Source organism: Hydra viridissima, unplaced genomic scaffold (genome assembly GCF_058129835.1).
Source record: "Hydra viridissima isolate aposymbiotic clone 2 unplaced genomic scaffold, HvirCarnegie_v1 scaffold_7, whole genome shotgun sequence".
Taxonomy (NCBI): domain Eukaryota; kingdom Metazoa; phylum Cnidaria; class Hydrozoa; order Anthoathecata; family Hydridae; genus Hydra; species Hydra viridissima.
Window position 1 is genome coordinate 1,982,488 of NW_028324306.1, and position 25,412 is coordinate 2,007,899.

Consider the following 25,412-nt stretch of genomic DNA (forward strand, 5'->3'; position numbering starts at 1 on the left):
CAAAATATAATATGTATATATATATATATATATATATATCTTATAAATGCATTGGTTTATATATTATAGAAACCCATATATTTCTATTAAAATTAGGTTAAATTGTTCGGCAAAATGCAAGAAAAGCTAAATTACTAGTTGAGTTTAAAAGCTTAAATGTTTAATTAAACTTGTATTCATTTTGTGTCCCTCCTGCTTTTTTTTTTTTTTTCTTTTTTTTGCATTTAAATTGCTATCTTGCTTCCATAGCTGCAACATCTTGATAAAAGAGAAAATTATTCCTCAAGCTCATCATAGATTGCTTAACATCTTGATAAAAGAGCTCCTCAAGCTCATCATAGATTGCTTAACATCTTGATAAAAGAGCTCCTCAAGCTCATCATAGATTGCTTTACAACTTGATTGAGATGGGAGAGTGTAAAAAAACAAACTTTTCAGAACATGTTGCAACAAAAATGTTTTTAGGAATGGGTGAATTTTTTACCCATTTTTGTTGTAGTTTGCTGCTATTTATTGCTTCTAAAAATATTTGGTGTTACGTGACATGAATGCCATCCACGCAGCTTTTTCCTTGCCAAGCTATAGAGAAAAAGGTTTGTTATTATTAACATATTTACGGAACTGTGGGCGAACAAAAATGCCTTCATTTATTTTTGCAACACTTTGTAATGGAAATGAACAACCAGGTACATTCAGCTGTTTTATTTCATATTTAATAAAGCATCCCCATTGCCTTGACAAAGTTTTTAATTAATCCTAAATGATTTGCAGTAGAGTATAATCTTAATGCTGCCTATAGGTGCTGGATACATTTTTACTCCGTGGCTGCAATGTCTGAGGTAGCCTCGTCAATCTCTTTTGTATAGTCTGATTTTTTTGTACGACTATCTCATTTGCATAGAAAGAAACAATACTTAGATATTCAACCTGCAGACCAAATAAGATAGCAATTTTCCTGAAGTTTTTCTTCAGTGAATTCAACTACGAAAGATTCAGGTGCTTTTAGAACTATTAGTCCTTATCTGTGAGGTACTAAAATTAATGATATAAAATGTGTGAGGGATAGTGTTTCTTTCATTTGTTCGTTTGTAGTTTTGTGTTTTGTTTTGGTTTATGCTTGTTAAGGTTGTCAGGTGTTTATGTTGGTTTGTTTTGCGTTAGTATTGGTGTATATATCTCATTGAATGGCGTTAGCTTATGGTTAGCGTACGGTTCGCGTATGGTTCGTGAAATGGTAGACTCGTTTACTTCTAACACTAATGTAAATAATAAGGGTATGCTAACTTCAAAATGTATGTAATATTAATACTTGCTGCTAGGGTTTCTCATCTTTTATAATAGTTAATAAACTTTCCCTATTTGTTTAACTAAAATGTATTCTTTACAAATACAAGCAACAACACGCATTTAAATTTTACTCAAAAATACCTCTCCAAATGTATTATCTTTTATATTTGTTTATTATTTCAAACTCAAGCCGAAAATGTCTTCTTATAATTGAATTACTCTTGTCTCCAAAAAAAAATTTTTCTCTCTTTCTCGCCCTCTTTCAAAGTCTCTCTTTTCTCCCTTTTTTTTTTTCATTTTTCTTTTTCCTGCCTCTGTGGTATTCTTAAGCCCTTTTTATTTATCTATTAATGTTTCTTAAATCAGGTATTATTCTGGCATAAGCAATTACATTTATTTAATAAGTTCGTTTAGTGATTTTATTTCTACCTCTGAGTCATGATTTTCAGAAACAGGTTTCGCCTGTTTTAAAGAACTATGAGATCAGAGACAAACGTTAATCTTTTGATTAACGCTTGTTTCTGATCTCGACCCGTTAGTAAATATAATAAAAAAATTATAGAATTGTTTCAAACCTTACTAATTGAACTATCGTCATTTTATCGGTGTAAATACAATTGAATCTCTAGTCTTTATTGCGAAAATAGTTTTAAACTTTAATTATGAGACCATTTATTCTCGAACCACATGAGTTCCCAGTCCGCACAAAGACGTCTAAAAGAGATCTATAAAAGGTTTTTTTTTGTCTTCAAAACGTCTCCGTAGACGTCTGAAAAGTAAGTCATAAAGACGCTTCTTTAAAGATATCTGAAAAAGGTATTTTGATTGCGTTTTTAAGACCTCTTTTTCGCAGCTAAATTTAAACGCTTTCATTCAATAGCTGTTATCAACTCAATATTTATAAAAGAAAACTAAAAACAAACTTTTATTATTTATTTTCTTTTAAGAATATGAAGTTAATAATATTTAATACAAAAGACTTTGATGTAAGAACATCTCCTCGTCTAGAAGCCTTCAACAACGTTCTACCATCCTTTTATAGATGCTCATAACCGTGATTATTGAAAACTAAAAGAAGATTATTCAAGACTCACGGGATGTATTGTGCTTAGCTGCCCACCTAGAGGTAAAGCCTTCGATTGATAAGCACTGCTGACGTCGCTAATATTTTCGCTAAAACGTCTTTAACGTAAAAATCAAGTCTATTCAATACTGCAAGATCTCGGACTGCATCCTCCTATACTTCATACTGTATACTCTTCCACTTTCGTTCATCTTAGTGCAATAAACATAACAGTGATAGTAAAAGTAAAAAAAAAAAAAAAGGCTCTTGTTTAAGTCTCCAAAAGTTACTACTTAAATACAACAACAACTACAAAAAAAACCGGAGAGCGCAAAAGTTTGTGGCCTGCAGGAGGTATTCTCGTAAAAACAAATTCCTCAAAGTAAAACTTTTAAAAAAAAAACATCCAAGCTAGTAGAAAGTAACTCTGTAAAAAAAAAAAAAAAAAAAAAAAAAAAAAAATCTCAGTTTACTCTTGATATTTGCAGACTTTGAAACAAAAAAAGTTTCACAAAAGTTTTTTCAAAGCGTAGTGTATTTTATTTTTTTAGATCATTAGAGAGCTGACATCTTGAAAGACAGATACGTATCTGGCGGAGACGAATTATTAGCTGTATAAAGCGAATATCAAGTCTGAATTAACCAATAGTACGTCAGGAAACGAACCACGTGCATATATAACTTCTATTGTTTTAATGCGAGAACCGCCAAAAAATTGAAACTATGAACATACACGAATTTTAAGCGTGACCGTTTAAAAACAGTCACTTTTGGCTCTCGTAAGATAAACATTTAATAGCTGTTGCGCTTTTTGTTTTTCGAACATCAAGATGCTGTTTTCAACTCCTCATTCAAACCAAAAATCCTTCTCATCAACACTATTTCCTCTTTCTCCTCCTCTTTCTCCTCTACCTTCTTCTCCTCATTCCCCTCCTCTTTCTCCTCCTTCCTCTCTCCCCATGAGTTCGAACGGTACATTTATTTAAATCCTATGGACGCTAGACCCACAACATTTCACTGAGTGAGTGACAAACTCGACTTTCAATTTCCCGTAGATTTTATAAGCTATCATTATTATATATACTCTAATTACTGTTGTTTTTATCCTTTTTTACTATTCAAAATAAAATTACTTTAATTGTTGTCTCATTATTATTTAATTAGTTCACTTAGCGCCCTCGCATTTGTCATCGACACGAACAACAGAAAAAGAAAAATTTGATGAGAAAGTAAATAGTCGCAAAATAATACTTTGAAAAATGCAGAATAAATTAAAAAGTAACAATGCGCTCAAAAGCCATCTTTAAAACTAGTTGATGTGACTTTGTCATAACAAGAAAAGATATCTTAACAACGTCTTTAACGCATTAGTATTAGACGTTTTCGCGGAAACCAAATTCAGAGATCTTTAAGACGTCTAAAAGGCGCTTGTGCCGGCAGGGAAGACGCTGTACTCTCCAAGTAGCAGATTTTTACACAAAGTGGTGACGTAGTTAGTTAATACTGTATAATCTTGGTACGCATGGCGGCTTTCTATTAATCACTAATAATGATTATGAAATTTATAGTGTATATTGCGTTTTGTAAACCTTACTACATTAGGTGATTGCTTCTATCATGGTAACCAGAGCCGATGTACATTTTTAAATGTTTTTTTATGTCTTTAGTGCTTAAAGTTATTTTAAAAAAGTAGATTATTTTATGCTCGCAATTTTTTAACTGTAGAACTGCATTATTTATCATTTTAAAGTTACTCTAAAGCAACTTGCAATTACTGCTACCAATAAAAAAAATTTTCAATTAAAAAACAATAAAAAGCGACTTATTAAACATACTTCCTTCATTTTAATTTAATTCGCCGTCGCATGTAGATTAAAAGCTCCTACTTTTGTTTTAATAACGGTTTGGGACGACCACTTCCTTGGAAAAATCTAAATCAATCTGGATGGGACGTCATTTTTACGCAAACTTTCTTTTTCCTTTTTCGGTTAAAATTTTTTTCCCGCAAAAAAAGCAGTAGAATTTTTACATAAATTATAAAAATTTGTGTATAATAAAAGCTGAAATACCTTTTTTTGAAAAAAAAAGAAAGAGTGATCACAATCCTATTGGTACGAATCTGAAGCAAACTGCACTGTTGCTAACTGTTGCTATTCAGGTATAGAATAATAGTAGCAAGGAAATGAAAGTAAGACCCGAAGATTTATCAACCTGATGATCTAGTTTTTAACAAGATCAAAGGGGACCAAGAGCACAAAAACCTCTTGCAAAAGCAAGATATAATAGATACTTTTTGTCTTTCCTAATTGATTTTTGTATAAACAATTTTTCGAAAGTTTCTTTAGTAAATATGTCAATGTTTAAGTTCTAATAAGCTTTAAAAAGAGAAAAAGAATAAACAGAAAAAGGAGGAGGTTCAGAATAAAAAACAGATAATGGAGAATAAAAAACAGATAATGGAGAATAAAAAACAGATAATGGAGAATAAAAAACAGATAATGGAGAATAAAAAACAGATAGTGGAGAAGATAACTTGCATTAATTTAATGCTGATAACGACTTTTAGCATTTTGACATGAATGAGGATTATAGTTAACGCCTTTTTTTTATACCGAAAAAAAAATGGCTCTTTGATTCTATACCCATTTTTATATTAAAAGCATTTGGGAAAGGCAAAAATATTTTATCAAGGATTTGATTCGATTATGATTGGATTTTAAGCTGGCTTTTTCCGTCTTCGAACCCAAAATGAAAGATTTAACAGTGCACCTCGAAGTCTGCAGTTTTTTATGGTAACAAAAAATATTATTTTGTACGGTCACCTTTTTCTTATAACAAAATACTTTTTTGTCCGGCCACCCTTTATAGAATATAAAATAGAAGTGCATTCTCCAAATATTTTTATAAAAAACATTATTCTCGTTCGGTGTTTTTAGTAGCTAAACTATTTTAAATGACAGTTTACACTATTACAGTTTACCTGGACAGTTTACAATAAATAGAAGTATTTTGAGTGCAGGGTCACAAAGTCCATTTTTCCCCTTGTTATAAACGACCTTTCAAGTCCTTACTTTAAAATAATCAAGTTGTTGGTAGAATCTTAATTTAAAATTTTCCATTACATGTACGAGTGGTTTTTGATATTCAAGGAAAAAAATAAAAACAATCAGCATCAAGGTGTTTATCATTATGGTTGGTTTATAAAAATGTTTTAATTACCATGCATAAATTTGCTCAGTTTTATCTTTTGTTATTCCACAAAATTTATTTGATTCATTTTTAAAATACAAGCATTGCTCTCTAATTTTAAATGTGGATTATCATTAAAGAGTAAAAAGAATGACTCATACGAATTAAAGTAGCTTTTAAAATCTATAGATCTATCTATTGAAAAGCTATTATAGTTTGCACCAAAATTTATTTTTTTAATCAAAAAAGGAAATCAACTGTCGAATATGTTAGTTAACCAACTTTTTTTATATAATTTACTTTATCTAGTGAATAAATGAATACTTCGTTTAACCATTTTATAAAAATCTCATTTAAATCACATTCTGGACTGACATATTAAAAACAGTTATGTTTAATGCGTATGTCGATTTATTACGAAAGGTTTGCTGTCAAAACTGGTATAATGACTTATATTTATATTTAAGAAAAAAAAAATTACTTTTCTGAAACTTTCTATCATCAAAAATTATATGTAAACATAACGTCTTTTATACGGCACATGATCTGTACGAAGTGTTTGTTCTAGACAAATTTAAAGTTTTAATAAGATGGCGGATGAAGCCTCACTAAAAAATATTTCCAGACTTGAAAGAATTCTCCAGAAATTTAAAAGTTCTGTTGAGAATGGAAAGTTCTACGAGGCTAGTCAAATGACAAAAACCTTATATTTTAGGTAAATTTTGAAATATTTAAAGTTCTTTCCTAAATAAAGCTAAATCTATAGCTTGTTGCTGAAGCGTAATTGACTAGCTGCCAACCTATATCCACGAATTTCTGTTAATTATAACACAAAGAAGTTCATTCTAGTGATTTTTTTTTAGTGTTTAAGCTAAAAAAACGAAGTCAACCATTCTAGCCCATATTAATGATGAGAAAGATCTGTACCACTCGAAGCTAGATGCTGTATTACATCAAATTAAAAACAAGAAATAATTCTAATAACCTTATCAATGACCTATTAATCATTTATTTAGGACCTGATTATAAATTTTTTCTGGCTTGTTCCCTTATACTGTGTCTTTTTATCTACCTTAACTAGTCTATGTATATGTAAACAGACTCACTTATTTCTATACAATAAAAATTTTGTTTTTTATTTAAAAACTTTCTTATGTTATTTCTTGCTGGAGTTTTAAGATGTTTTAAATAACATTTTTTAGAGGGTCTTGTTTAACTTTTTAATTTTTATGTATTTTTTTATGTTAGGTATAAATCACAGAAAAAGTATGAGGAAGCAGAATTCATCCTTTATGATAGTATAATTACTTTATTCGAGCATAATCAGGTTTAAAATTTTAATTTAACTTATATAGAGATGGTTTTTACTGGTACTAAACTGTATAATAACAGTTTTGCAAAATTAAAAAAAAGAAAAAAAAAATTACTGCAAAAAAGCTTTGAGTTTTTATCAAAACTTTAAAGTTGGATTTTACTTCTGTATACAAAAGGAATTTTTTTAAAGATTTTTTTAATAAATATGCCCACTTACTCTTTTTTTTTCTAAAAACTATTTTTGCAATATTACAAGTAAAATTTTTTTGAAATGTTATTACAAAATAAAAGATCTATTGTTTTAAGTTGTTAATTATAATTTGCATAATCAAATAGTTATTTTAATTAGTATAAAAACAAAGTTATATAATAATAAAGAAGCATATAATGTTGCTTCTAATTTTTAAAACAACATGTTCTGTATACAAGCTAATGTAAGTTAATTTTTGGATGTAAAACTAGAACTCTTAAACTTTGTTAATGGTTTGTTATGATGACTTTATTTCAGTTATATGTGATAAAGTTATAGCTGAGTGCATTGTAAAGCTGCAATTTCAAAATATTTGTTAGTGGTCTAGAAGATTGTTTGTTTTTTAATATATTTGATTCTTAATGTACACAGTTTTTAAAAGATAAACAGTTATCATGAAATAAAGTCTTTTTGCTCACAGGCAATTGCAACAACTGCACTTTAATTAGTCCAATACTAAGGATAATTTCAAATCAGTTAATTACAGTAAGCTGATCTCAAGTATAAAAAGTGTTCCCCAAGAAATTGATTTCAGCTATCAAGTATGTAAAGCAGAATTATCTTGAAAAAACCTTGGGGAACCATTTGAACTGCTAGATTAGCCATTAAAAGCCAGACCAAGTTTATAACCACCAACTCAATATCAATTTGCGCTGTATAAGACATTGTATACATATTCTAACAATGAAATTGGATTACAGAAGCCCCATATTTGCATCAAATCAATTATTTACAAGCCTCACATTCTGCATCAAATCAAGTTATGTCATTGCAGGGGAAGCTCAAACTACTCAAAAGCCTGCCATGTTTGAACTCCTGTTAGAGCTCATTATGTTTGTCTAGGAGAAGCAGCAGAGTAGTGAAAAGTGTTACCATAAAACTGATATTGATGGTGGTTGTGGGACTTGAAATTTGCCTAAACATAGCATTCATGTGTGATAAAATTATTAGAATTCCAACTCAGTCGCAGACATGAAAAAGAAATTAAAATTCAGCTCCTTCATTTTTATCAGTTTTAGGAAAATAATCTTATAATACTTGCAAAAGCTCATGATGTTCAACAAGGTTATGAGCTGAAGCTTTCTTAAAGTCACTTGCCATTTCTCATTTGAATTTCTCTGAAACTGACTATTATCCCTTTTGGCTTCCAAAATCATTTTTACAAGTATACTTGGGATGAAAAAAGATTACCATGGGCCTCTCCATTCGATTTAAAACCTCTTGGTATAACTCAGGATTAGGACTCTTGGTGTAACTCAGGATTAGCAAATAGGGATCGCCGGTTACAGTATACAGTATACTAACTTATGGTATACTCTACCACTTGGTATACTAAAAGTTAGTATACAGATTAGTATACCTGTTTACTTTTATTTTTGAAATATTTTTGGACTTGCTAATCAGATAATTATATTATCTTAATGAATTAAATTACTGGGCAATGTCTATTATTTGAGTTATGATTAAAGTGTTGTTGTTTTTTTTAATTTAATTTGTGTTTCTTAGATTTACTTTAATTTGTTAAATTGTTATGTTTTTATACCATGTTTGTGCTGCTCTTCACCGTTTTAAGATAGTATTTTGGGTTGTTTTTTTTTATCTGTTTTTTTGTTTATTCTATGGATTTCTCTGATCTGAAATAAGTTAATAATAATGATAATAATAATAATAATAATAATAATAATGATAATAATAATAATAATAATAATAATAATAATAATAATAATAATAATAATAATAATAATAATAATAATAATAATAATAATAATAATAATAATAATAATATAAATAATAACAGTAATACATATATTTACTCTTGTATTTAAGTAAAATATTTAATGTCTCATCAAATTTACAAGCATGTCTCTTTTTTCGGAAAAGGTACAACAAGAAAAATTTATTGCAAATATTGTGATGAACAAATAACAACACGGTCAAAATTGAGATGGGTGCAGCATTTAAGGGGATGTGAAAGTGTGTCTGAAGAGGTTAAGTTGTGCTTCAAAAATAAAAAGAGAGAAGTTCAGATTATTTTAGTTGAAACAAAAGGAAATGATAATATGACCTCACAAACCTCTGAACATTCAGTTTTTAAATAATCTGGGCAGCCTGCTAAAAGAACTGTGCTAAATTCATACTTTGACACTATAAACAAAGATGACATCAAAAAGATAGATAAATCATATGCAAGGATATTTTTCCATACAGGAGTACTTTTTGTGATAGCTGATTCTTCTGCTTGGAAGCAACGTCATGCTAATCTTAGACCTCAATCTTTTAGTAAAAGATATTTGCCTTCTTCTTGAATTTGTGGATATTTTAGAAAAGTATGAAAAACTGATAGCATTTTTTAAACAAAGAACATCTCTTGTTGATCAATTTTGTATAATTCAAAATTGTATTAAACAAGAAAATAATTTGAAGAAAATGCAAGCATTATCACATGCAGTTTTAACACATTTTAAGCCATCATATATCAGTTGTCCAAAATCTTGAAAACAAATTAGTTCATTTGAATTTAGCCAAATCAGGCGCCTTCTCATGTATATCTCCACTCACAAAAAAATCAGAATATATAAACATTGTACAAGACAAGTTTGCCAACATTTTGTTAATGTTATGAAGCCATTATCAAAACTAGTAGGTAAACTGGAATCAGATAGTTGTATACTTTCTGAAGTTTATGTAGGATATATTAACTTAATGCAAATATAGTGTGAGGACTCAGTATTGAAAACTCTTGTTTTATGCCGATGGGAATTTATTAACATACCATCCATGGGATCTGCATATTTTCTTGATCCACTAAATCATGGTGGTAGAAATATGTATAATGAGCCTCCTCCATCCAGCAAAAGTGATCTTGATATGCTCCTTGAGTTACTTCCAAAGTACATAGTTGAAACAAGAGGACTTTGCAATTATCAAACTTCAAAAAAAAAAAAAAATCTTTTCAGACACTATGTGCAAATCCGACACCAAATATTTTAGCTCAAATTGAAATAATGGATCCTGATATCTGGTGGGGAGTTGAGGGTGCAAGTAAATTCCCAAATTTAGCACAGGTTGCATGAATAGTCTTTACTATTCCAACTTCTCAAGCTGCAAGTAAACAAATATAAAGCTTGTACGATTTTATACATTCAAAGCGTAGAAGCCGGCTTGCAAAAGAAAAAGCAATTAGCTTAGTTTCATGTATACAAATGCCACACTCCATAAAAAAGAAACAAATATTGCTGATATAATGCTTGGTAATATTAGTGATCATGGTAATGATGAAGATGATGTTTCTGTTAACTTCAGTTGATTCAAGTGATATGTCATCTCAGTTGATTAACTAAAAACTTTATTAAATTACTAATAACAAGTTTTAAAAATCTATAAATAACATCATAGAAAAATATTATTGGGACTTTGTGCAAAAGATTAATATAAATGTTTCTGTTTACTTTAGTATTTTTTTATTTCTGTTTCTATTTGAGTATGTTTTGCTGTTTTTATTCAAAGCTATTTGAAAGCACAAGAATTTATTTTAAAAAGCTATGTTCTGCAAAAAAACAAAACATGGTAGCTTTAAAAATGAAGCAGCCAGATAATAATCCAGTATTATGTGGTTGCTGATCTGGCCTATCAAAAGTTAAAGCAAATGTTTGGGGTAGTACGACAGTCTGGACCAGAGTATTGATATTATATATGTTAATTTTTAGTAGTGCTTATTCCTTGTATTAGTAAACATAAAAAGTTTGTCATAAGTTTTCTCAAATTTTTTTTTGTTTTTTCTTTTAAAGTACTTAAATGTGAAATGTAACAACAAAAAAAAAGCATTTTAACCCTGCCTACTTTGACTATTTTACCTGAAGGCTGGGTTTGGAAATAAAGCAAACTTGTCTGGTTCCATCATTGCTACTATAATCCAAAGATAAAGATGAATTTAGAGTGATGTGGACATCTCCATCTTGTAATATTTTTTTGTAAAAAATGTTGGTGTACCACAGTGACCTGGCCCAAATTCAAACAGAACCGGTTTCTGAAACCAAAGCTTTGAACCATTTTATGTTTTTTTAATTGCTGAAAAAGCATTTAAATGTAAGATAAAAATTCTTTTTTTCAGTAACAGGGAAGGAGGGGGGTGGGGAGAAGGGAATGAGTGATAAATTTTCAACATATATTTGCTTTCAAATGAAACATTTTTAGTCCTAAATTTTAACTTTATCACATAATACTGATTACTTGAACAACAATTCAAACTCAGTTCTCTCTTGTATTTTAACAAATGTTTTTGAAATTGCAAATTTGTATTTTTCTTGAGCTATATGTTAACACATCTCAGCAGATTTGATTTGATATTAATCACTTCTAACCTAATCCTTTAAACTAATCTACCTTTAAATTATTACAATTAAAATTTAATGGTTTATAACTTGTAAAAATTTTTGATTTGTAATTAATCTTCCTAAATTTTCAAACTATGTGTACACATTTAGTATCCAATATAAAAGGTTACAACTTGGTAGTTTTTGTCATTATTTATGTATTGATAATTGTAGTTGTTGAGTTATCTCCTTACATTCAGGTTTAATTTTAAAATTCTAAATAATGTATATGATACTTATACACTGCTTTTAATTTAATGTAGCACGAGAGCGCATTTGATTTAGGAAGGTTGATGGTAAAACTATATAACGAAATTAAAAAGCCTGTTTGTGAGGAATCCCTGGGTATGCTTTTAAAGTGTTGAATTTCTCCTTTTACACTTGATACCTACACTTTTATCAAGTTTTGAAGTATCTTTTATACAGGAAAAATTTGTAAAATAATACAGCTCAGCTCAAAGTCTTCTGAAAGTCGAAAAGATTACATTACAGAGGCACTTAGGTATTTATATGTATTTTTCATTCAAACTAGGTAAAAAGTTGGTTTGGTAATTTTTACTTACTTTCTACATACTTTTACCATTTAAACAATTAAAAGTATGAACATTTCTTGTCTTAATTATAAATGTTCATTATAGCAGAATGAGATAATTTTTGAAAAATAAAACTTTGAAAATATGCTTTCTTTTTTTTTCAGCTGGACTTCTCAAGAAAAAAAGCATGGTCACCCTCAGCTCCATTCTGTTATTGCTAATAAATATTGGCAAGGTAGATGTCTATTTTATTGTTTATAAAGGCTCAAAAAGGTTTTTTTAGTATTCTAATGTCTTATCGTTTTTATTTGTAGAGAAAGATTTTCATAGTGCCAGAAAGCACTTTACTTACACACTTGATGGGTCACAGTGTGCTATGTTTCTTATTGAATATCATATTTTATCTGGTTTCCCTGGTGAGATTGATCTGTTTGTGACTCAAGCTGTTCTCCAGTAAGTTTCGGCCCAAATTTATTTTCTAATTGCCTATAATAAGTAGTAAAGTAGTATGTCGTAAATATGGTTGTAGTAATAAAATAGTATATAGTAAATAATAATTATGTAATAGTAATTATGTTATAACAATTATAGTTTGTTATAATAAATATGATTGTAGTAATAAAGTAGTATATAGTAAATATAGTTGTAGTAAATAAAACATAGAAATTTTTGCTTATACTATTACATTACATATTTTTGTTTATACTGCTTATATTTTTTTAATACAGATTTTTATGCTTGAGAAATCATCCAACAGCAAATACTACTTTCATTGGTTATACTTCAAATCACCCTGGTATTCACTGCAAAAATTATCCATACAAACAACCTTTGCTAAATTTTATTGCATTTCTATTGCTAATAATTGAGAAGTAAGTAAATCATAAGTTCTTGATAATTGAAAAAATAAATAAAAATACAAATGACACAGAAAGTAATAGAACAAGGTAATTTTTTTCTTTACCAATTTTTCATTATTTCTTTTTAAAAAAAAACATGTCCAACAAACAATTGCATAGAAAGAAATCATACAAGAAAACATCAATTCATGTATTTTTTATTTCTACAACTTTCTATATCTAGTGAATCATCTTGTTGCCTTAATTAATTTTGTCATATTATTTGAAATTCATTCCACTAAATGTTTAGACTCCACTATTATATAATTTATGTTGTCTATAAGTGCATGTTATTTTGCATTTCTACTAATTATCTGTCAAAGTAACCAATCTCTTTTGATATAGTTCAATTCTTTCATGTAAATATCTTGTTCACATAGGAAGCAGCAATATTTAGTATATCCACCATAAAGACCAAATTAACAACTACTTTTAGGTCACCACACAACGATGAATGATCTGTGGTGTTGATTAGAATTTTCTCTATTGATGTATATTTTATCACACATTTTATGAACCTTACTTTATTAGGTGACTGGTTACATTTTTAAAAACTGTTCCAACATATTTTTTAATGTTATTTTTGTTTTGAACAGCTTTTTTCATGCTTTCAACTCTTTACCTTTATAAAGTTGCAAATCAAAAAACTTGTTTTGTAATAAACTATAAAACAACTTTGTAAAATTTTCAGTGCAAATTATCACAGAGTCATTTCCACACCTGCTGTGAGTTTAACGAAAGTTATTGTAATATGTTAGATTACTAAAAAAGTACAAAGGTATTAGAAATGAATTTTTGCAACCACAAATATGATATTTTAAGAATTTGTTTAAATTTATATACTAGTTTTGATCAAGCTTTTGAAACACAGTTTTCTAGTCTTATCATATGTTTCATACTTATCGTATATAGTGTTGACACTTATTATGTATTGTAAAACCTGCTTTTGTGTCTGATTTATAATGTACTCATGGTTTTAAATGAAAGATTTGGATCAATGCACGATTCAATAAAGATTATGTGAGAAGAGGCTGATAAAGTCACATATGAAAGGTTCTGTTCTAAATAAGTAGTTGGAGCGTCAATTGCAATTGGCACAGCTAGTCTTTGAACAAAATTTGTGTAGTCAATGTTGTTAAAATCTAATGGAAAAATTCTGGTCTTTTTAAAACCACTTTTGATATTGTTTGCCATAGAAGGATTAATTATAAATGATTTTAACCTACTTATACATTTTCCTTGTTTATTTCCTGTCCTTTATGGTCAATGCGACATTGTCAGCAAAAGGATTTCCATTTTGCTTTCATTGGCCCAAAAACAGCTACATTGAGTGACTGCAAGATGTGTTGAATTTGGGAACAAAGCAATAAGAATTATTCCATTTTTAGAGCAAAACTCTAAGTTTGATGAAAAGTTTTCTTAATGTCCTGCTTGCTGCATACACAATCATGCCTTTTTAACAGTATCAATAGCATTGCATAATTGACTATCTGTATACCAAAGTCTTTGTTCTCAGCTACCAGTTTTTGTCTTATTTTTTGTCTTGCCATTGTAGATATAATATTCATTTTTATTTTTATGGTTAGAAAACATAAATGGATCATTCATTAGGACATGATAAATATGGAATCACATATTTTTAGCTCATGCTTATCCTACATTCAAAAATACTACATTTATGCTACAATTTTATTAGCAGTTTTATTAACATTAAAACTTATTTATGTTTTATTTACCTAATTAAGTTCAATTTAGAAATAAACTTTTATTTAATCCTTTCAAATTTGCTGAGTTTGCTTGAGAACCCTCTAATTGCTGTTACTTAAAAAAAAAAGTTTTTTTAAGTGCGGATGTAATAAATCTGCTGTATTTTTAAAAGCAAGAATGTATTGCGGTTTTATTGTATTCAAATGGAAGTGCCAGGTCATGTTGTTCGTACATAAAATACAAACATAAAAGACACATAGCAATTTGTCACGGCTTTTGTAAAGAATAACAACTTGTTAGTTTCAGGTTTTTTATTTATTATAGTCATAATAATAGTTATTCTTATTATTCTTATTATTATTGTTATTATTATTATTATTATTATTATTATTATTATTTTTATTATTATTGTTATTATTATTATTATTATTATTATTATTATTATTATTATTATTATTATTATTATTATTATTATTATTATTATTATTATTATTATTATTATTATTATTATTATTATTATTATTATTATTATTATTGTTATTATTATTATTATTATTATTATTATTATTATTATTATTATTATTATTATTATTATTATTATTATTATAACTTTTATTATTATTATAACTTTTATTATTATTATTACTTTTATTATTATTACTTTTATTATTATTATTGTTGTTGTTATTGTTATTATTGTTGTTTTTGTTGTTGTTGTTACTATTTTTATTAATACTATTGATATTACTATTTTTATTGCTATTATTGCTAGTATTATTAGCTTATTGTTATTAATATTATTACTAATTAAGCTATTGGTGTTATTACTATTATTATCATTATTAAACTTTTATATTAGTACCAATTTAATCTTTATAGTATTTGTTTTATGATATTTTTAGGGGAAATGTCGAACAATATGCGATCCTATGTGAACAGTATAAACCTTCAATTCATAAAGATCCTACTTATTCACAAGTAAATAGTTTTTTGATAAGAAATAACATATTTGTGATACATCTTTACACTGAGAATCTATTTTTAAGCTCTGTTTATATGTATTAGAAGTCTTAAAATAGAAAATTTGAAGTAATAGTGTTTGGAAATAGAAATGAGAAAACATAATGTAGAATAATTATAAATTTTTTACTGTTGTTTGATTAATTTTTATATTATAGTTACATTTTTTTTATGTTGTATTAGTATTTAATATTTGATTAGTTAATTTTTCTTTTGTTTTCTTCCTGAGTTTTTATATTTAATAAAAAGGTTTTATTCTTCAGTATTTAGACAAAATAGGACAAATATTTTTTGATCTTCCTCCCCCAAAAAAAGAAAAGTCTGGCATCCTAGGATTATTAGGTATTTATATATTGCTTTCAAACATTTTAAGTACTATGTTAGAGGTTTTAAAATTATGACTTATTGTCTTAGTGTAAAACTAAAAAAAAAAAAAAAAAAATCAATCAATAACCTTTTGCAAGTTGCATCATTTTAAAGTATATTCATCAAAACATATGAACTTTAAATTTATGAAAAACTACTAGCAAAAGAAAAATCATATTCAAAGCATGGTTAAGATTGTAAAAAAACGCTTCAAATTGTCTGAGATGTTCATGATAATGTTTTTTCTATATTATATTATTAAATACTTAAAAATTTCCTTTAGACAACCTAATGGAATCAATGTTTACGTCTGAACCTGGTGAAGAAAATGAAACAATGGCTGTTTTAGCAGAAGAAGTTGATTAACCCTCAATCCTTAAAGATATTTTGATATTAGATAGTTCTATAGTTAGTGTATACTTTTTCAGGACATTACATTTATTCAAATTTTTTGGGTAGTGTTTTATAGCTGTTCTCTTGTTTTTTTCTTTGTACTAAATGTTGAGTACAAAAGTGCAAAAAATGTTATTTTTTTGAGCAGTGCTATGAAAAAATCATTTTTATTTAAAAATACGTATAAATAAATTTATAGGTATGCTTTGCAGTTCTTTTTAATTGTTTTCTGAAATTTATTTTTTAACTGTTAAAACTTTCATTAAAAATGATTTTAACATTAAAAACAAGCCAACTTCTTGCTAAGAAAAATATTGGGAAAAAAAAAAAGCTATTTTTTCACATGTAATAATCATACAAATTATTGATACTCTTATTTATTTAAATGATAAATTTTAATGGTATTGCAATTATTTCATACGTTATTTCGTATTATTTATAGTGTTTTTTTTTCTTCCAATTTTTAAAATTATAAGCACGTTTTTTTTAATTGAATTTTCTTTGTTTAGTTTCCGTAACATTAATTATTATGTCTTGACTGTCTCGCTCATCAAACTTTTAAAATGTTTTTTTCATTAAATTCCTTTTGTTACTTAGTACAAAAGTCAGAATATACGTACGTGTTGTAGATTTTACTAAAGTTGTTTAAAGGTTTTAATCATCATTTAGTTGTATACAAATATATGGCTTCATAAGAAAAAATGGAAGTCGTTTTGGAGGGAATGTTAGAAAGATGTTTAAATGATAAACGACGGGATTGGAAGAAAAGTTACTTTGTATTCCAGCATAATTTTTCTACAGGGAGCAAAACGCTGGAGTGCTTTAAAGATAATAATTGGAAGAAACAAGAACCTCGCTGTGTGTACAACCTGTATTCTGAGTTTTCAGCTCGAAAAGTTGAGCTGAAAAATCGATTTGCATTTGAATTAGTTACAGTTGATAAAGTCTACTTGCTATCTGCTTCTGCAGAAAATCTACGTCAGCAATGGTTAGATGTATTGTTAAAAGCTGCAGGCATAAGCGTTTTTAATGTTAGTCTAATAGAAAGTCCACCAAATGCTTACGGAATTATGAAAAATTTTCAAGGGAAGTTAGAGCTACATATTGCAAAGTCTTTTATCATGTTGGTAGCACCTGACTTATCAAAGATAACATGGACATTTGCCATTATACGTCGCTATAAAGCTCAAAGTGGTTTTTTTATTATAGAGGTAGGGCGAAAATCAGAAACGGGGGAAGGCATTTTTCGATTTGAATGTAAAAATCCTTCAGAGTTGTTCGATGTTCTAGATAAAACGGTGAAAGATCGCATTAAAGAAAAAGGACTATTAGAACTTATTGAGAACCAAAGCATTTCACCAGATTCTAAAGGAGTAAGACTCAATAATACACAACTCTTACCCCAATATAATCCTGTAACATCTTCAGAATACAGTCGTATTTTTGTTAACAGGCAACCTGCGATTCCCACTGACGATAATTATGATGTGTTATTTCTTTCACAAAAACAACTTCAATCAACATCAGTTAGTGCTCCAATATCTGATCAGAAAGCTCTACATGAACAAAAACCCTCAGCTTTTGAGGATACCCTTAATCCAACCCAATCCTTAAACATTCAAGATGAGACTTTAAGTTTATTGGTGTTGAACACTCAAGCAGCAGAAGAGGAGCATTATGAAGATATGTCTAGCTTAGGGAACACATCCATAGTGAATGACAAATATGATATGGAAAATCATCCTTCACCACTTGAAAGGATATTAGCTAGTTCTCCGACATTCAATCAAAATGCTCTATATGAGCAAGAAGAGCAGTATGAGGATATGTCAAGTAAAAGAGACAATACTTCAGGTTCAGGTGGCAAAGCTATAACAAAAAATGAAAGTAATATTATTAAAAAATCTCGCCCACTGCCACCACCTAGAGTTAAACCTACCACACCAATAGTTAATGATGTAAGCGCTGCTCTAAAAATAGCTGATGATGAAAGTGCTGCTCTAAAAATAGCTGATGATGAAAGTGCTGCTCTAAAAATAGCTGATGATGAAAGTGCTGCTCTAAAAATAGCTGATGATAAAAGTGCTGCTCTAAAAATAGCTGATGATGTAAGTGCTGCTCTAAAAATGAATTTAGCGAATAATAACACTGAATATGAAAATCTTTTAAATTTTCAAATGGAAAATATCGGCAATGAATACGTTCATTTAGATTCTGGAAAATACAATGAAAAGCATAAACATTCTGAAATGAATTCAGCGCCTAAAAATGATAGGATAGCGAATTCAGTTAGCCATTTCAATGCCCTTAATCAATCCTCTCCTTCTCAAGGAGTCATTAAAAAACCAGTAAAGCCCCTGCGTTCTACTCCTTTAAAAACAAATGTCACTCCCAATTCAATTGTAACTCAAAATAATCCACAGAAAAAATATTCTCTTCCTGATAGTTAAGAATAAATCTAATTAATAATTTTATACATTATGAGAACGAAGAGGAGCCGTATTGAAATTCCAAAAGGTAAAAACTAAGTGTTTGATATTAAAAGAAGATTTAAGAGGAAAATAATTTTATCGTAATATTAAGTTTGTATATATATATTTTTTACAGGTATGAAGTAATTTTTTTCAATAAAGATTCCTATTTTTCTACAATATAATAGTGACATTAACTTTCATATGTTATAAATCAGCTGTTAAGAATATTAAATATATCTTTGTTAAAAGATTAATTTAAAAAAAAAAATTTTTTTTCTTTGATTACACGTTTGCTTTTTTTTTTAACATGACTATTTTATGATATTATTTTTCTGTTAAACTATTTTTTTAAATTATTTTTCAGATACTGTTTTTATTTCTTATTGTTGATGTTATTCTCGTCTGCGGTTGAACGTATTTCAATCTTTTTCTTAGTTTTTAAAGAAAAACATAGATTTTCCTTCTTTAAAACTTTATTCTGCTTTTTGAAGAATTGTTATATTTTACTAAATTATAATAATTTAACGCAATTTTTTTTTTTTATTGTACCATCCTTTATACATTCTTTGTGTGTGTGTTTGTGTGTGTCTCTCTGTGTGTATTTTTTTATTGTACCATCCTTTATACATTCTTTGTGTGTGTGTGTTTGTGTGTGTGTCTCTGTGTGTGTACTTTTTTGTTGTTGTTTTTCTTATGATTAATATCCAGAGAAATATGACCAGTAAAAGTTTGTATTTACTTTTTATTTTTTAAGACTAGTAAGTTTAGTCATATACAGTTCCCTTAAAAAATTGTATAACGTATGCTGAAAGCTTTCTTTATGAATTGCAAGGGATGACTTATTGTGATTTTGTTTCAATTGTTGTTTTATATAGAGATTGACTTAGCTATTTCTATCAATATCTTCAGGCCTAAAAAGATAATTTTAGCAATTATCCTCTTGAATATTTCTGACAACTGCTTAAAAACTTCTATACTTCTGATTACTAGTCGTGTACTCGTGGAATCGTTAATTCTTAAAAAAAAGGCAGGGAGCGGGTAGGGTGCGTTTTGACGAGAGTTCTTGAACATTAAAAATAAGAATCAGGATCCCAATGTTCGGATGTTCTTACTTTTCGCAAGGGTTGGTATTAAAAAACGAAAGCTAAAGTGTTTGTTTTTTTTTTTTTTTTACTTTTTATTGGTTTAACATGGTGTCTTTATTAGTTTAAGCCGATATATACGACGGCAATTTACCGTTTAATTTGTACAGTGGCGAGCAAAATAATAGGTGCGAACCAAAAAACTAACAAATACGAGAATATCTTTGAAACAAATAAAATAAAAATTTGAATTTTTATTAGAACTTTTATTTTATTACATAAATAAACAGAAATTAATAAATATTAAGTTATTAAATATATATAATATATTTTAATTTAAAAAAAATAAATTCCACACCGAGCAAAATAATAGGTGTAAAATAAAAAATGAAGATGGAGGTCAATAGGGTTGCAAATTATTAATATTTTGTTGCATACCCTTTATTTTTTAATACTTCCGTGCATCTTGACGGCATTGAATCCACTAGTTTTCTGCAAACTTCTACAGGAATGCTGTACCAAGCCTCCTGGAGCATCATCCACAGTTCATTTCTATTTTTTGGATTTTGTCCTGAAATTTTAAGTTTTAACTGGCTCCATAAATTTTCAATAGGATTTAGATCCGGTGACTGAGGTGGCCATTCTAAAACTTTTACATTATTGGTCGTAAACCACTCTTTCGCAACTTTGGATGTATGTTTTGGGTCGCAGTCCTGTTGGAAATGCCAAATTATCGGCATATTTTCTTCGGCAAATGGCAACATGACATTATTTAGTATGTCTACGTATGTATATTGGGTCATAATATCTTTGATCCAAAAAAGTGGCCCCACACCGTACCAGGAAAAGCAACCCCACACCATTATATTTCCTCCGCCGTGTTTCACTGTTTTCGCAGTGAAGCGAGGTGAAAGTTCTTGCTTTGATGGTCTTCTTACATACTGTTTTCCATCAGAATTAAATAAATTAATCTTAGTTTCATCACTCCACAAAATATTACGCCATTTTTTGGTCATATCTGGTCCCCGCCAAGCAATATGAATTTTTGCAAAAATTTTTCTTTTCATAATGTTCTTTCTACCAAGTAATGGTACTTTCCTCGGAGTTCGAGCTGGCAACTTACTTTCTAAAAGCCTTCTTCTAACTGTCCAAACACTAATATTTTCATTAATTTCATTTAAAATTTTTGTTGCTGGCTTGAATGGGTCTTTTTTTGAAATAATTGTAATGTGATCATCCGTACGCTGACACGTTTTGCGTGGTCTTCCTCTATTCTCACGTGATTTTTCTGGTTTTAAGGCATTTGTAACTTTATTTTGAGAACATCCCATCGTAACTGAAATTTCCTTGTAAGTTTTTCCTTGTTTTCTTAAATTTCTAATAAGTTTTCTTTCTATCGCTGTGCAATGTTTTCCTCGTCCCATTTTATATCTAATTCTAATTCAATACAAATATGAAATGTTATTATTTTATATAAGTTGCATAAATATTGACCTTACCTTTATATCAACAACAAATAAAAATAATAAAATGTTTTTAATCTTACAGCAAACAGGTTAAAATAAGCACACACCTATTATTTTGCTCCACCAAATTTGTAGGTTAAATATATAAATAGGGTATTCCCCTCATAAATTTGTAAGAAATTGGAAATATACTGCTCTCTGTTATAATAAAATAAGCATAGTTTGTGTAGCAATCAGTTCCTAGATGTCACTTTATAAAATATACTGTAAAATGTCAATTTAAGTGAAATTTATTATTCACACCTATTATTTTGCTCGCCACTGTATATATTACAATATCTTCAATTTTTAAATTTGCTCTCTCTTTTAAGTTTTAAACAAACGATAATCCCTAGTGATTAAATCAAGCCTGTTAATCAATTTTTTTTTTCAAGCAATTATCTAAAAAAAGCTTACAAATACTTTTATCCTTTTACAAAGCATAAGCCCTACTTTGAGTCTTCTCTAAGCATACTCCTCTTTATCTCGATATTTTACATTAGATGGTTTCTCGACACGCTTCAATGCGGATTATTTCTTGAGTTTAATATTTTGCATGAAACCATGTATCAGCAATGCGTTATCCAGACATCTAGATGCAACAACCAGGTAAGACCACTGATCTCTATAATAACTGGATAGCGCAACTCCGAGCATAACTTCTAATTTTTTGACGCCAAAATCGTCATATTGGAAAGCCCCAAAAATTTAAATCCCGTAAGCTTTAAGTTCTGTTTTTCGACTAATCGCTTTAAATACACAGTACATTAATTCCATCGTGACGGAATCACCGATTTGAGCTTATTTTCCACATTTATGTTATAAAAATAAAAAAACTGTAATGTGCATATTGTTATTCTATATGAATATAGAAAGTTATAAATTGGTAACTTAAAGAAAGAACATTCAAAAACACTTCTCATACAAAAAACTAGCGCTGCGAAAATATAATCCATACGAATACAAGTTTGACAACATTCTATATGTTTGTAACATTTACTGGTTTATAAACAAAACTAGTTCGCTAAGAGTCCTTCTTACATCTTCTCCAATCGCTTTAGAAGATTATTTTCTCCCAAGCTGGTGCAATATTACTTGTATATTATTAGGAAACACATTCAATTGTTAATGATTATCAATCGAAGAAATGTAACGGACCAATCAATTAGCAGAATTTAGCAGTCTAGACATTTTAAAATGTTTTTAAAATTCTGCTAGTCTTACCCACTGATCTCCATAATAACTGGATAGCGCATCTCTAATATCAAAATTGACGCCAAAATCGCCATATTGGAACGCTGAAAACTGATACTCATTAATTCCATCGTGACGGAATCACCGATTTGAGCTTATTAATCGGTGATTCCGTCACGATGGAATTAATGAGTATCAGTTTTCAGCGTTCCAATTCGAGCTTATTAAATATATATATATATATATATATATATATATATATATATATATATATATATATATATATATATATATATATATATATATATATATATATATATATATATATATATATTAGGGTGGGTCGAATTTTTTTATCTTTCCTGTACATGAACAAAAAGTTGTCTTGGCATCAGTACAGTATGAAAATAATATTTAAAGATTTTTTATGAAACGTTTAGGGGTCCCAACTTTTGATTAAAGTCTTACCTTATTTGATGTATTTTAACCATTTCCTTGGTACAATCTAAATACGTACCAACTATAAATCATTGACTAAAATGCATTGGCAAATGGTTTAGCACCTAACTAAAAGTACTAAAAAAGAAATGGAATAAATTTTATAACGTTATTTACATGTGACGTCACCAACATCAGCAACAAACCATTTGCTGGATTTTTTAGAAACAAGCAAAATATCTAATATATTATTTTGTAACTTTATTTTCTTTTTTGCAATAACAAACCTATAGTAAAATTCAAGTAGACTAATATAGATTTATACTACAGTAGGCTATAGTTTAGACTGTAGAAAGATCACTTCATTTAACATGTAGGCCTATTTATGAGAGGGCTAAACATAATATGGTCTGTATAAATATTGGAATATTTATTGACTAAATTCTTATGAAAAATTGTTTTAACAGCTTTTATTTATTGTAAACATAACTTGTTGCAGTTCTTTTTATTATTTTAGACAAATTATATTAAATATGGATAGTATGTGTACACGAAGTGCAACTAAACATCCATTGTTTGGACAGTTAGTTGATCTTCCTGAAAATCAAATCCCATCATATGAAGACGTTATTAAGGCGTTCTATTGTAATCAGAAAACAGTATTAGAAATTAGCTTGCAAGAAAGATATTCAATTTTAGCAGACAGAGTTAAATGTGTTTATTCAAAAGCAAGTATTCCCACAATAGAAGTGAATAGCACAATCATTAGGATTAGAAGACTTATGGATAAAGTACATACGAGAAACACTTGTACACTTGAAAAATAATCAGATGCAAAAAGAACATCAGACACGTTCACTGAAAAGTCGAATTCTTTTAAGCAGTTATTTGACATTTGTACCTGCAAATGCTTTGATTCGGGCATTAGAGATAGGAACTTATGCACGTGCCCTCTGCCAAATAAAATTCCATTGATAGAGTGGGATTTCTGGGTTCACCAGAAAACTGTTAGAAATATGATAATTGGTGGAGTAGATAAAGAAACGACAGCAACACTGGAAAAGAGACAAAAACGCAAGTTTATGAAATCAGTGTGTGATGAAGCACAGTCAAAAGAGGTTGAATACATAAAAAAATAGGAAGATATTGATGAGGATGAGCGTACCACGTCTGAAAGTAATTATACATCAGAGGAAGAGACAGTATAAGTGCAGAACAGAAACAAGTACAAGGAATTGTGTAAAGCAGTTGATCGATGCAAAATTAGCAACAGAAATACATGTCTTATTGTTAATGCTGTTTTAAAAGACCTCAGCATGTTGTCTTCAGCAACAATTCTTGATCCTTCAAAGCTACGTCGACAAAGGAATTTCTGGAGAGATACTCTGGTTGAAGAATATATGCAGAGCAATAAGGAATTGTGCTGTATAGGCTTTGATGGAAAACAAGACGTTACATTAGTTGAGAGTTTTGGTTGTAGAAGAAGTAAAAAAGAAGAACACTATAGTATTGTCTCGTATCCAGGAAACATATACATCGATCATGTAGTTCCTGAAAGTAGTAAAGCTGCTGATATAACAAAGGAATTAATGTCAGTTATTATAGAGACAAACTCCGTAGAAAGCATTCAAGGTGTTGTGTGTGAGGGCACAAATAATAATACAGGTAAAAGCAACGGAATCATAAGAATATTGGAGAAGAACTTAGGTAGACCATTAGAGTGGTTGGTATGCCTTCTACACTGTAACGAGCTGCCATTTAGAAGGTTCTTGGCAGGCGTGGATTTTGCTCGAACTACAGGACCTTCCACATCGACAGGTACAATTAGCTCAGCTCTAGAATATGATCCGAATGAATTCCCTGTCGTTAATTATTTGCTGTCAAGAAGGATCTTAGAACAAACCAACTGTACTTTTTGAAAGCATGTCTAGCAGTACAGCGTGGACGTCAGGCTTCTACAGATATTGATTTCCTCAAGAAGAGTTTACCTGGAAATATAAGTCATGCTCGGTGGTTGACGAAAGCCAACAGGATTTTGCGTCTCTACATGTCTAGAGAGGTGGCATTTAAACCTCTCAGAAGAGTAACGAGCAAGAGAGAAGCAGACTAATAGTAACATACCGGTTCGCGTCTTTGATAAGAAGGATATAACATTAAATCTGGCTGCGACATCGTTCATTAACATGATTGACTGGGACCAGAGTAATGTTACGTCTCCTCCGATGCTATCACACCTTTCAAATGATCAACTTACTTACACACATCCAATACTACTGCCCGATGTTCCATGTCATTCACAGACAGTAGAGAGAACAATTAAAGACG

At 29.0% G+C, this 25,412-nt stretch overlaps 2 protein-coding genes across 5 annotated transcripts; both read left to right on the top strand.

Moving 5' to 3' along the window:
- The first annotated feature begins 4,941 nt into the window (after positions 1-4,941).
- Positions 4,942-16,599, top strand: LOC145200703 (Golgi to ER traffic protein 4 homolog). Of its 4 annotated transcripts, none has more exons than XM_090093091.1 (10): positions 4,942-5,142; positions 6,788-6,866; positions 11,740-11,821; positions 11,903-11,978; positions 12,174-12,244; positions 12,324-12,462; positions 12,738-12,881; positions 15,518-15,593; positions 15,899-15,977; positions 16,285-16,599. In XM_090093091.1, exons 1-10 carry the CDS (start codon positions 5,099-5,101, stop codon positions 16,365-16,367), a joined length of 873 nt encoding a protein of 290 aa, XP_089949217.1. In that variant the 5' UTR covers positions 4,942-5,098; the 3' UTR covers positions 16,368-16,599. The 4 variants fall into 4 exon arrangements, with proteins under 4 accessions (XP_089949217.1, XP_089949218.1, XP_089949216.1 ...); XM_090093092.1 differs by lacking the exon at positions 4,942-5,142 and adding an exon at positions 5,724-5,807; XM_090093090.1 differs by lacking the exon at positions 4,942-5,142 and adding an exon at positions 5,852-5,979.
- A 108-nt stretch (positions 16,600-16,707) lies between these two features.
- Positions 16,708-19,736, top strand: LOC149885567 (uncharacterized). Its single transcript, XM_090093088.1, has one exon. The coding sequence runs from the start codon at positions 17,096-17,098 to the stop codon at positions 18,842-18,844; it is 1,749 nt and encodes a 582-aa protein (XP_089949214.1). The 5' UTR covers positions 16,708-17,095; the 3' UTR covers positions 18,845-19,736.
- The last annotated feature ends 5,676 nt before the right edge of the window (positions 19,737-25,412 follow it).